We start from the raw sequence: 12,764 nt of genomic DNA, 5'->3' as shown, positions 1-12,764 counted from the left end.
TCTAATATTTACTTTTTTTTTTTCCTGGCTGAACCAGGGATTGAACTCAGACCCTTGCCCTTGCCAGGCAAACGCTTATTCTACTGAGCTATCTCCCTGGCCTATATTTACCATTTTTGAAACAATTCCACCAGTCTGAAAGTCTTTAAAATCTTAGAACACAGTTGCGAATTCACCTTTAATCCATCACTCTGACCCCAAGCACATGACTGGCTAAGCAAATGACTCTGCACTGTCTGTTGTTTGAGATTCACCTTTAACAAAAAACCATCTATCATGCCAACATGTGAAGTGAATAGCAGGAGTCATGTCTTTCCGTGAATGTCTGTATTCTGCAGGCATAAAGCCCGTGGTTCTAAATCCCTTCTTGCTGAGCATCTGTAACCCCAGCACTCTGGGAATCTGAGGCAGGAGGACTGCAGGTTCCACACCCCCTGGGCAACGTGAAACCCTGTCAAAACGAAAGAACTGTAAATGTAGATGTAGCTTGGTGTGAATGCCCTAGATGTGATCCCTCATGTGACCCAAAAAGCCCAGTCTCATTTCTTTTTCCTGTTGTCAACAATCTCCTAGTTATTTTGGGACTCATTAAACCAGTCTCAGTTTATTCATTTGAAAACAGAGGAGCTGCCTTATAAGGAGCCGGTACTACTGAGTAAAGACAGCCAGTAAAGACGGATGTTTACTGAGTCCCCAGTGCTGCTGAGGGGAAGGCGCTAGACTGCAGGTATCTCAGCTTAAAGATGGATGTGGCTCCCTGTTAACTGTTTCTGAATAGCTACCTCGGGCTGGGGAGATGGCTCAGTGGAATAAGCGCTTCCCTGGCAAGCGCAAGGGTCTGAGTTCAATCCCCGGTTCTGCAAAAAAAAAAAAAAAACTGAGTAGCTACCTTGCCTTGCAACTCCAGCAAGGTAACACTGAAGGCTCGAAGAGCTGGGGACCCCAGTTGTCGCAGTTTTCTTGGGTTCCCCAAGTAGCACACTTTTCTCACCATTTTCCTATAGAGCAAAAAGGAGCCATTCCAGTCATCATTGGTACACAACCATGTGTATTTTCCCAGTCTAGGTTGTCCTGGTTTCCTGGTATTCAGTTTTCATGTTGTCTAAAGTTCTGAACCTGGATATCCCTAAGGTTTTTTTTTTTTTTTTAAGCTGAAAATTTGATTTTTTTATGTATCAGCTGACTAATCCTCTTGGCCAGGTGACAGACTTCATCAAGAAGCTTCTCTTTTGCGTGCAGGTGGGTGACAGCTAAGTGCTCTCCCCCATCTTTTCTCCCTCTGCTGTGCCAAGAACTGGGGCCCGTGCTGTCCCGCACCTGTCCTAACCCCCGGAAGCTTGGGGTGCAGGCCCAGAAAGTGGAGGAGCAAATGCAGAGGCTCGGTCAGGCTCGGTGGGCCTTGGTGGCCAGCAGGTGCTGGGCCCCGAGAGGCCCTTCCTAAGGCCTCTCCTCATCTCCACAGATTACTCTCCCTAATTCCATGCCCAGCTTCCCGGCATTCTCTGTCAGAAGTCACAGGGTAAGGGGCTGTTGCTTCACGTCGGCCAGGCCCAGTGGAGAGTCAGGCCCCCGGAGCTGCGGCTGGCTTCCCCCATGCCCCAGCCTCCCTGAGTCAGCAGCTCTGCCCCAGGTACTCCGGGCCTGGAAGCTGTCCTCTGCTCAATTGTTTGGCTCCGGGAAATAAGGCCACACAGAAAAACAGTTTGGGATTGATTCAGACTTTTTTAGCTCTCAGGCAACAGCAATTATTATTCTCCCCTTCCTCCAAATAACTTGTGGCTGGGATCAATTTTTGGAAACTTTTACATTTGAGTAATGTATTGGATAAGTGGGCTGAGATGTTCTAATTGTGCTGGGAGAGGGCTATGTTGTTTTATTCTTGGTGTCTTTTACGAGTCGCTGATGTCTTAGACAAGAGTTTTTCCCCCCTTCGGGTTTCTGAAAGGATGCTGCATAACAGAGAAGAGATTTTGATTAAAATTACAGAACTAGAAATTAGCTAGCAAAAAAATAAATAAAATAAAAAAAATAGAAATTAGCTAGCCTTTGGAGAGCTTTGATGGCCTGTTTTTGTGGGTGTGCACAGAAGAGGTTGGTTTTTTTTTTTTTTTTTTTTTAAAAAAAATATTGAACTCAGGCCCTTTTTTTTTTTTTTTTTTTTAAAGGGGGAGCAGAGAGAAGGATTAAAGGGGGTACACACGCTGTCTTCCACCCCCCACTTCCCTCAAAGAGGAGTATTTTAAGATGAGTGAGGTCGCAGTCCAGGCTCTCCCTGGGCTCCGGAGCAGAGTACAAAGGAGGCCTCCTCCTCAGTCTGTGGGAGAGCTGGCTGGCAGTTCTGCCACCAGCCAGGTGACAAAAGGCCTCCTTTGTAGGACAGAGGCCAAACACCTTCCCCCAGACTGGCCTTCAGTTAATCCCTGTCTCCTCTGACTGCATTGACACCCCCCCCCACCCCACTATGCACACAAGCTGTCCTAGCTAACGTGTTGAGTCACCATTATGTTTATTGGCTACACCTACTAACTACAACAGGTTTCCAAGTTTCTGCTCTGGAAACAGAATTCCCCTCTAATTTGAGAAAATAAACTTTCTAGAACAGACCCACTGAACTAATGGACAATTCCCAATCTTTTTAGCATTGTGGGAACCAGTTTTGGACTTCTGTAATTGCCTATCTCTCCCACCTTGGATTTTTGGGGGAGTTTTTGTTTTGCTTTTTTTTTTTTTTTTAATACCGGGCATTAATCCCAGAGCCTCACTCATGCTAGGCAGGCACTCTGCCACTGAGCTACACCCACCGTCCCTCTTCTCTTTCTCTTTTATTAAATTTGACTTTTCTTTTCAAAAACTCATAGAGAAAGTTTGCATAACCTCTCATTATTTGCCACTTCCCAAAGTAGTATTAAACCAGCATTGAAAAGCACTGCTATAAATTGAATACTTATTATTGGCCTCAGTCACATCAGTTTAAAAGTTGAATATGCAGTTGCTATACAGTGGTTAGTATCAGTTGGTTCACTTATACTCTGAATTACTTTAATATTCTTTTTTTTGTGTGTGTGTGTGTGTAACCAGGGATTGAACTCAGGCCCTTGTGCTTGCCAGGGAAGCACTTATTCTACTAAGCCATCTCCCCGGCCCCCAGACGCAGACCCGGGACTTGAACCTACGAACTCGCGCTGTAGAGCCTAATGCGTAAACCACTATGCTATCTCTCCAGCTCTTAATATTCTAATATTTGCTTGATTGCAGGAAATCTTCACCGAACCAGCAGCGTGCCTGAATATGTCTACAACCTGCACTTGGTTGAAAATGACTTTGTTGGAGGGCGTTCCCCCGCCACTAAGACCTATGACATGCTGAAGGTAGGCCATCACAGAGCATAGCTCTCAACAGCAGATCGCCAGGAAAACATTTCCAAGTCTTTCTTTTTTTCTTTTCTTTTTTTTTTTTTTTTTTTTTTTTTTTTTTTTTTTTTTTTTTTTGTAATTTTAGTAAGAGTCTATGGGGTCTTACTACCTAGATTGGACTCATAGTGATCTGCCTGTGTTCAGCCTCCCAAGAGCTGGGACTACAGGTGCACACCACCACCAGGCCCAGTCTCAATCACCATCTCAGCATGCCCCGTGTGTGGGGCCAGCGCAGCACACCAGGGATTGAACCCCGCTCACCGTGTGCCGCCTAAACAGGTGCTTTAATCCCCTGATCTATTTGGCCAGCCCCTTAAAAGTTGATAAGGATTTTTTTTGGTGGGGGCGGTGGCTGGCTCAGGCTGCATAAAGGGTGGGTCTGGTAAGGCATGTAGAGCTAGGAATCAAACTGCGGTACTCTGCATATGACTGGGTTTGCCCAAGCAGGCACTTAAACAGCTGAGCTAACCCACAAACCCTCCAAAAGAGACTTTTTTTTTTTGTGGTACTAAGGATTGAACTCAGGACCTTGCACTTGCCAGGCATGTGCTTATTCCACTGAGCTATCTCCCAAGCCCATAAGTCTTCCCTTTCTTTTCTTCCTTTTTTTCTTAATTACCTGTCCTTCCTGAAGGAACTCTGAGAAAATTGGTTTTGTGTGGACACAAAGGAAAACTGGACTCTAAACAGTATGAAATAATGACCTGAACAGTATGCAGATCAGTGAAGTCGACCACGCCCCGTGAGAGAAGACTTCATCAGCCAGAGGCAGCTTCTCCATCTGACTCAGACGAGCAGATGTCTTGTGCCTTGCGTCTTCCACAAGGGCAAAAGCTGCTCTTGTGCCTCACTTGAATTTTATTTTTGTCCTGCAGGCTGGGACCACAGCCACCTACGGCGGTCGCTGGGGGCGAGGGACACTGCAGTACAGCTCCCAGAAGTCAGTGGAGGAGAGGCCCTCGCGGCAGCCACTGAGGAGGCTGGAGATCTCCCCAGACAGCAGCCCTGAGAGGTTCCGCTATGCACACAGTGAGCACCACTACAGTCAGAGGAGCCAGCAGGGCCTCCCCCGGCGACACCAGGACAGCCGGCGGTCCGCACTCCTCACCACCCCAAGATACGCCCGCTCCGAGGCCGGGGGCTTCACCCACACTGGGGCGGTGAGCAGGCAGTACCACTATGACACCTACCACAGACACCACCAATATGGGTCTGCCAGCGACAGCGTCTTTGACCATGTCCTCGTCACCCCCGCAGTGCTCACCTACCCCCGGCCAGGCACCAGTCACAGCATGGGCAATCTCCTGGAGAAAGAGAACTACCTGAGTACAGGACCTGCCTCCGGGCAGGTGCGACCACTGGTGCCCCTTCAGCCAGTCACTCAGAACAGGGCCGCCAGGTCCTCCTGGCACCAGAGCTCATTCCACAGCACGCGCACGCTGAGGGAAGCTGGGCCGAGTGTCGCTGTGGACTCGGGGGGCCGGAGGACACACATGACCGTGGGCCAGGTGGCCGCAGCAGGCAGTGGAAATCTGCTGCTCGAGAGAAGCGCTGTCACGGACCCACAGCTGGGGTGAGTGTCCTCCCAGTCATGCTGCCCGGGCAGTGCCAGCCCACTCTGTCCCTGAGCCCGACAGACACCTCAGCCTGTTTACTTCAGGGACAGGGCCAGTCCCAGAGTGGCTGCTGGATAAAGGGATTGAGGCCCCTCAGCTCGGTGCAGATCTGCTCAAAACAAGAGCAAATGACAGGGCAGACAAAAATGACAGTGGCGTGTGCCTGCTGTGTATCACTTCTGGGATTGCAAGCAGGAGGCAGTGAAGATGCCCGTTCCAGGTGCTGAGGTGAACCTCAGGGCTGGTTTGGGTCATTATAACCCAGAGCAGTGGTGGTGGCCCTGTGGCCCACATGCTGCAGTGGGCTGTTGGTAGCACTGGGAGCTCTGTACAGCTCACCGTCACTGCCGTAGAGTGGCAGAGCCAAGCCGAGGCAGCTGATTTGTACAGGTCTCTCCCCACTCCGTGATCTCGATCCCTTCACCTTTGGTTCCTGTATCAGTGAAGTGGAGAGCCTTTTTTAGCAAATTTAAGCAATCAAAACAACCGAATTATCCAAGTCATCCTTTGCCTTTCTTATTTCTTTCATGACTTGCCCAATTTCATTTTGAGGATTTAGCCCTTATTCAAGTTTGATGCACAAGTGAAAATCTGATGAATAGAGAAAGTTACCAAGAGAAAGATCTTGAAATGGGCAGTAAATCAGTAACTGCTTTTTTTTTTTTTTTTTTTTTGTATTTTTAGGGAAGGGTCTACAGTGGGTTCAGGGTCCCACTACTAGATTGGACTCTAGTGATCCACCTGTTTACAGCCTCCCAAGAGCTGGAATTGCAAGCAGGCACCACCACACTGAGTCTCAATTACTATCTCAGCATGCCCTGGAGGTGGGATCAGCACAACAAGCTGGGGGATCGAACACCCCCCCCCAAGCCCTGCGCCTGAGCTATTTGGCCAGCCCTAAATCAGTAACTCCTGCAATAAGGACCTAGAATATTTAGACAAAACACGAGCATACGGTTGTTGTTTAGTGTTGACGCTGTTTAGGGATAGTTCTCTCACCAATCCTTCGCACACCCGTTGATGAGGTAGGTGCCAGTGGTGTACCGCTTTCCAGAAGGGGCCTGGGACTCATCCAATCTTGAAGCAGGCAGTGTTTTTCATAAGACACAATGTAGCCTGAGACTTCTAACATTTCTTTTTTTGTTGTTATTTTTCTTTGGGGGGGGGTGGCTACTGAAGATTGAACCCCAGGCTTTCAAACAAAGCTGTACACTATCTCTTCCTTATTTTTGTTTTATTTTATTTTATTTATTTATTTATTTATTTAGAGATAGGGTCTCACTAAGTTACCCATGCTGGACTCAAACTTACAATTCTCCTGCCTCAGTGTCCCAGAGTGCTGGGATTCCAGTGCGTACCACCATCCCCAGCTAACATTTCTTGGAGAGATAAGATCAGGTATTTGTCAATCTGAGTACATTTATGAAGAAAACCACATCAAATAATTATTTATGTAAGAAAAAGCTGATAAAGGCTTAAAATGGATAATTCAAAATTTACCAGATGCCTGCATCACCTCGGTATAAACAAAGCTCCCACCTCACGTCCTCCAACAGCTGGCACTGTGCTTGTCCTCCGACTCTGTCCCTTATGCTTCTCGGTCCCCGTCACACTCCCACCTCAGGAGCCCCATGCAGTGTGGCTTGCAGCTCCACTTTGCAGGGATATTACCCTGACAGATGTCACTGTGATCCCGTCCTGCCACATCCTCGGCAAGAACACGTGCGGCCTCTGTGGCAGCTGTCATCTGACACGTGAATGCCCTCCCTTGTGTTCCAGGCGCCGTCCTCTCCTGGCCTCCCATCTACTCCCTCGGTCCATCTTCCCTGCGAGCGCTTTCTCTGCAGGCCCAAGAAGGCAGCTTCAGTCACTCTTTTCTTCCAAGCTCGGGCTTCATGGGGCTCCCCAGTCCTTCACAGGCGTCCTCGTGATTTCTGGAATGTGCTCTTTAGCCCTGTCTTCCACCTCAGCTCCAGGTGTATGCATATGTCATGGACACCCTAAACTTAGCGTATCCTAGACTAAGTCTGAGTCTTGGTTCCTGTCATCCCCTTCTGCATGCACCCGTTGCAGGCCTGCGAGTCTCTTCCTTGGCCCTCCAGTCACAGAGCCGTATTTTCCCTCCTTCTGTGCCTCAGTCCCCTCCTTCTGTCCTCTGCTTTTCATAGGTCCCTCTGCCCTAGCCTTGCGCAAAACTGTGCTCCAAGGCCATCGTCATTGGCTTCCTCATGCGTGCTTCCCTTCCCCAGCACCTGTTTCTACCTGCACTTCTTGTTGCGGGCTCTGTTCTCTCCGCTCCTGTCACTCCTGTCCCCAACCACTCAGACCCTTTACAGCCTCCCTTGCCTCCCTCGCTGCAGGACACAGCACGGGTCACACCCCTCCTCCTTCCCTTTCTTCACACTGTTCCCCCAGCTCCAGATATTTCCACTTGGCCTCGGCTTCTCCCAGCTCGGCTAATTCTGGGTTTCACTCAAGTACCACTGTTTTCCTGCCCACAGCAGCCCTGCAGGGACATCTCCATCCAAGTATTTATTGTGGTTACTCATTTACTTACCTTGTATTCCTAGACTTTGAGCTTCTCGCCAGTATTTTATCTGTCTTTATATTCTCCGCCCTGTTTGAGTGGGCAAAGGAAATTTTCTTAGCATCTCACCAAAGGAACACTTGGAGCCAAGACATTGTGAACAGTAAACGGTTTTCCTGGGATTCCCCACACTCCAGAGACTAGACATGAGAAAAATGAGTGCTTTTCTATGATTTCTGAAGGGAAAATTTGGGTTTTGTTCTTTTCTCCATTCTTGTTCTGTTAGTGAATGTTTGCGGTACACAATGGGTACGTTCTTTGTGGGGCTTGGTACGTGTGCGCGCTGCGTCTTGATTCATTTTTTATTCCCTTCTTCCTTTCTCTTTCCTCTATCTCTTGGTCCTATGATTTCTTTTCTTTTTGCGGGGGTTTGCTCTACATCTTTTTTAAAAATCAGATTTTAATGTACATTTTAGACACATGATGATCACATTCATCATAGAGAATTTGTACCTATACATGATAGAACTTGGATTTCTTTCCCACTGCCCTACCCTCAGTTCAACCCTTCCTTCCATCCTCATTTACAAAAATACTGTTTACATTTTTTTTTTCTCTCTCTCTTTTTTTTAAATGTATTTGGTATGGGTTCTACAGGGTCTACTGGGTCTCACTACTTAGATCAGACTCGTAGTGATCCTCCTGTTTTTAGCCTCCTAAACGCTGGGATTATAGGCGCCCACCACCACACCCAGTCTCAATAGTGGTCTTAGTGTACCCCGGGGGCAGGGCCAGCAGGGGATTGAACCCTGGCCGATACACTCTGCCTAAACAGGCCTTTTAGTCCGCTGAGCTCCCCTTTTTTTTTTTCTTCTTTTCTCATTTTTTTTAAACTTTCCCTTCCTTTCTTCCACCTCTGTTCCCCTCCCCATTTGAAAATTTTCTTCTTACTGGTTCAATGGTTTCTTTAAAAAAAAAAAAAACAAAAAACTATTTATGTATTTTGTACATGGTTTCACTACACAGCTCAGACTTGTAGTGATCCTCCTGTTTTCAGCTTCCCCAGCTCTGGGATTACCCAAGGTGTGACCCAAGGCACCCAGTTTCAGTGGCTGGCACAGCAGATGGTACCTGGGATCGAACCCAGGTCCTTGTGCTTGCCAGGCTGGTGCTTAGACCACTGAGCTATCTCCCTAGCCCAGTCTTGTGGTTTCTGAAGGAAAAAAATTGTGTTCTGTAAAGGAGCAAGAGCTGAAGGAATTTTCTATGGTGAGAAAGATGCTGATTCTCCCCGAGGCGATGCTGCGCCGCCTGGCCATGCCTGCCTGGCTCACACACATCCAGAAGGCCAGTCCCGCAGCCACACTCTGCTTCTCTACCCTGTTGTCCCACACTTCAAACTACACTAGGCCCTTGACTTACAAACTCGATTTGTTCCCAAGGGCTGGTTGTGACTCGGGTTGTCCACTGCAGGCTCCGGCTCCACAGCCTTCCAAGTCTCTTTGCTGCATATAGCAGATCTAGTGTCCCGGTAGACAGTGGCCCAGGATTTCTCAGTTAACCCCACACAGGCAAGAATGCCATGTTCCCTCCAGAACTCTTTAAGGGTTAGATTTGCATCTGAGACCACCCGGAAGCATGAGTGGCTGGCATTCGGGTCCGAATATGAGACTTTGGTCGTAGGCTAAAACTCAAATTCTGGTGATAACTCAAGTTGTTCCAGCGTCAGGCCAGCCCTAACTCGAGGCCACACTGGCCTGGCTCCTGTTCGGTGGGCTGAACTTTTCATGCAAGCACAATGCCGTCATGTTCCCTAGGAGTGTTCTCTCCTAGATGTGAAATGTTCTGTGGAATAGCTAAATACGGAATAACGCCACAGGAAGACGGAAAGTATCACACCATGGATCTTCCCAAAAGAAGACGGGCCGGGCAGTGTTCAAAACCCTGAGTAAAAGAGAGACCTCCATTGCCTGTTCTACATCACAAGGATGAGCCCAGCATGAGTCACACACCCGTAATCCCAGCACTCCGGGAGGCTGAAGCAGGAGGATTGTAAATTCTAGTCCAGCCTAGGGAACTGGGTAACTAGTGAGACCCTGGCTCAAAGGAGAGAGAGATAGACACAGAGACAGAGAGACAGGTAGGGAGAGAGAAGGAGAGGGAGATGGGGGAGAGGGAGACGGGAGAGAGGAGGGTGACAGAAAGAGGAGGGGGGAGGGAGGGAGGGAGGGAGCGAGAGCACAAGCCAGTGAGCTGGGGATGTGGTTCAGTGTGAGGGACCTGGTTCAATCCACAGTACCCAGGTGGGTAGGGAGCCAGAGATGCCCCCCGAGAGAGCCAGAGACTCAACAAACAGCTTCTCCCATGCACCCAGCACTCCCAGAAGCACCAAGGAGATAAAAATTGAGTGACAGACAGAAGGTTGAGAAGTGGCTCTGAGAAAAGTGAAGTAGGACCTGTCATGAGGAGGGCTGTGTGGGCCACCAGTATCTGCAGCTCTCCAGGACCACCAGAGAGACCGAGGCGTGGCAATGTCTTTTCAGCAGGACCACACAGGTTCGTGACCTGGAGCAAGCAGAGTAGAGCGTACATGCTTCACACTGCCTTTCCTCCCCCCAATTTTTTAACAGAAGAAAATTACAGATTTAAAAAAAAAAAAAAATCTACAAGCCAGTCTGCAAGGAAAAAAGGAAGCACAAAGGTCAGTAGACCAACAGCTTATACCTTATTTTCGTGATGGTCGCGCTGGGGATTGAGCCCACGACCTTCGCACAAGCTGCATCACCAGGCCTTTTTATTTTTGAGCCAGGGTCTGCGGGGGTAGTGTGTTCCACCACTCCTCTCAACATAAAGAATGATCAACACTACAGATGCAAAAAGACGGAGGGCTTAGGTGAGAAAGCAGAAGATATACGAGAGACTCAGGCAGGTGTTACTGTAATAGATTTCTTCATGCAGGTGACGTCAGTTTCCCTGCTGGCTCAGCTGCTAAGAATGCAAGCACCTGTCTCATTCCGAGTTCTAGAACTTGCTTTTAGGTTAAGAGGGCAGATCAGAGACGCTTCTTATCTACTGTTTCTCAAGCGCCTTCAATTCTGGATAATGTGCAGAAGTGTAGCAGACCAACCAACCGAGCTACCTGGAGGTCCCTGGTCCCTGTCCCAGACTCCACCTGAGCTAGCCTAGCCTACTCTTTCCAGCTCTCTCCAACCAAGCCTTGCTTGTAGGAACCTAGTCCTATTAATTTGTCCTCTTGGCCCCGGGGTTGAGGATGAATGACAAAGAGACAGATAGTCGAGTATGCAGGTAGCCAGGGGGCTCTTGCCTCCCCAGCCTCTGGCTGGTCCTACTTTAATTCACTCAAAAACAGGTATAAGCACTGAAAGCCACACAAGAGCTGACTGTCTTCCAGTATCCACTAGTGCATGCCCAGGTAAACAGCTTGATCTTGGCCATCTTGACTTTTCTGTAGAACCTGCAGGTGCCATCGCCCTGCATGTGACCATTCTCCTTTGTCCCCTGACTGGTCTCCCCCTTCCAAGCAGCATGTTGGAGGTGGCCCGTCCTGAACCCCTTTAGCCTCTGCTGCTGTTCATGATCCCAAAGTTGCCCATTGTGAAACACCTGGAGTTGTAGTCACCACCCCCATTCCTAATTAATAATTTACACAGACTGGTAGTGCAACTGCAGAGTCACTGTTGTTTGCTGTCCTTGCAGTCTATAGTTTCATTCACTCTCAGAACAGGGGAGGGACAGCTGTGCAGGTGTGGGGAGGGGACATGCTAAAGCCTTCGTGTCCTCTTCACCACCAGCTACCTGCTTCTCTCCATGCCAGTTCAAGGCTTTTTTGCCTCAGCTACAACTTGCAGAACCCTCAGAACTGTGGCCAGTGTTCTAGAAATGCGTGTGCTCCAAGCAGCGCTCTGGCACCCCTTGAGAGGCGAGGGCAGGGCACTTCCCTAGTGGGAGCTGTCTACTCCAGATCTGAGATCAGCGTGGCCTCTGGGGGTGTGACCAGTGGCAGGAGCTGCAGTCCCAGCAGGGCTGGATTGTGGGCAGGCTGCTGAGTGCTGCGGGGTGCACAGGTACCCAAATTACTGCCCCCTGTCCTACCCCCACTCCCTGTGTGTTTCATAGTCCAGCCAATGGTGTCCAACATGCTTCCTCTTCTTTGTTTTTCATTTGCATCTTAAAGGGTGTGTGTGTGTATACTCACGTGCTCACACACATGTGCTACAGAACAAACCCAGGGCATCCCACTTGCTAAACAGGGGCCTTACCACTGAGTTATTAGTACAGCCCCTCACACAGATGTCATCCTACTACATTACCTGACATTGAAAAGGCCACTCCTAGGTCTCACTTCGAGAGTCCCCTTGTCCAGCAGACATGGGCCCGGGAAACAGCTGTTGCTCCCGATCTCTTACCTGTCACTCCAACTCCGTCCTCAGGCTACATTTCTGCAGGGTTCAAGAAGTATCTATAAGAGTGTCAGAATGAAGTAAGAGAAGAAAGGGACAAATGGAGGAGGAAAACAGAAATGGATGTAGGGGCAGGTGAAGCTCTAGGAGAACAGAGGTAGGAAAGGGTTTACAGAAGTGATGGTGTTCAAGTCAAACCTTGACACCTGGATGGGAATTGGGTAGGACCCACTCCCTAGGACAGTCAAAGGTGGCAGCTTGGAGGAAGGTGCAGGTGAGAAGTCTGGCACAGCCGAGTGTGGGCTTGTAGGTGTGAGAGGGCAGAGGATGCAGGAGATAGAGGCAGACCGGCCAGAGCGTATGCTAGCTGAGGGAGCTGGCCCTTAATAATACAGAAAACGGACACCCCAGACACTGCAGAAAACCTGGCTGAGGAAGTTTCACTTAGTTTAAGAATTATTTTTAGTGCCAAAGTAAAGTAGCATGCTGTCAACTGGGGGGAATGAATTTGGAGCTTAGTGTGAGTCATGTTCAGAAAAATAAAGGATTGGTGTAATTGAAGGATTTGTGGGTGCCGAAGATGGGAAGGCGAAACACTTCTGATTCATTTCTGGCTTTTGGAGAGGGATTGATGGCTGAATCTATTGTTTAAAAGGCTTCATTAAATAGAATGCCATTCTTACATCACACGTGACCTAGCATCTCTTAAAGCACCCGAGGAGTAGAGTTAAGACCTAGGACTGACATCGGGTGTGAGAATTTTAAAATGCTTGGTCTCTCTGCAGAG

The 12,764-nt window shown here is 48.8% G+C and overlaps 1 protein-coding gene across 1 annotated transcript in view; it reads left to right on the top strand.

The window, feature by feature from the left end:
* The window catches only part of Pkp2 (plakophilin 2), an 82,054-nt gene that overhangs the window by 11,236 nt on the left and 58,054 nt on the right, over positions 1-12,764 (top strand). The window contains exons 2-3 of the mRNA XM_004632191.2: positions 3,256-3,368; positions 4,289-4,986. Of these exons, the coding sequence (XP_004632248.1) occupies positions 3,256-3,368; positions 4,289-4,986 (811 nt within the window). The remainder of the gene's footprint in view (positions 1-3,255; positions 3,369-4,288; positions 4,987-12,764) is intronic.

This window comes from Octodon degus, unplaced genomic scaffold (genome assembly GCF_000260255.1).
Source record: "Octodon degus isolate 3935 unplaced genomic scaffold, OctDeg1.0 scaffold00047, whole genome shotgun sequence".
NCBI classification, from domain to species: Eukaryota; Metazoa; Chordata; class Mammalia; order Rodentia; family Octodontidae; genus Octodon; species Octodon degus.
Note: the sequence above shows the minus strand (reverse complement) of the source record. Positions and strands in the feature narration are given on the sequence as shown.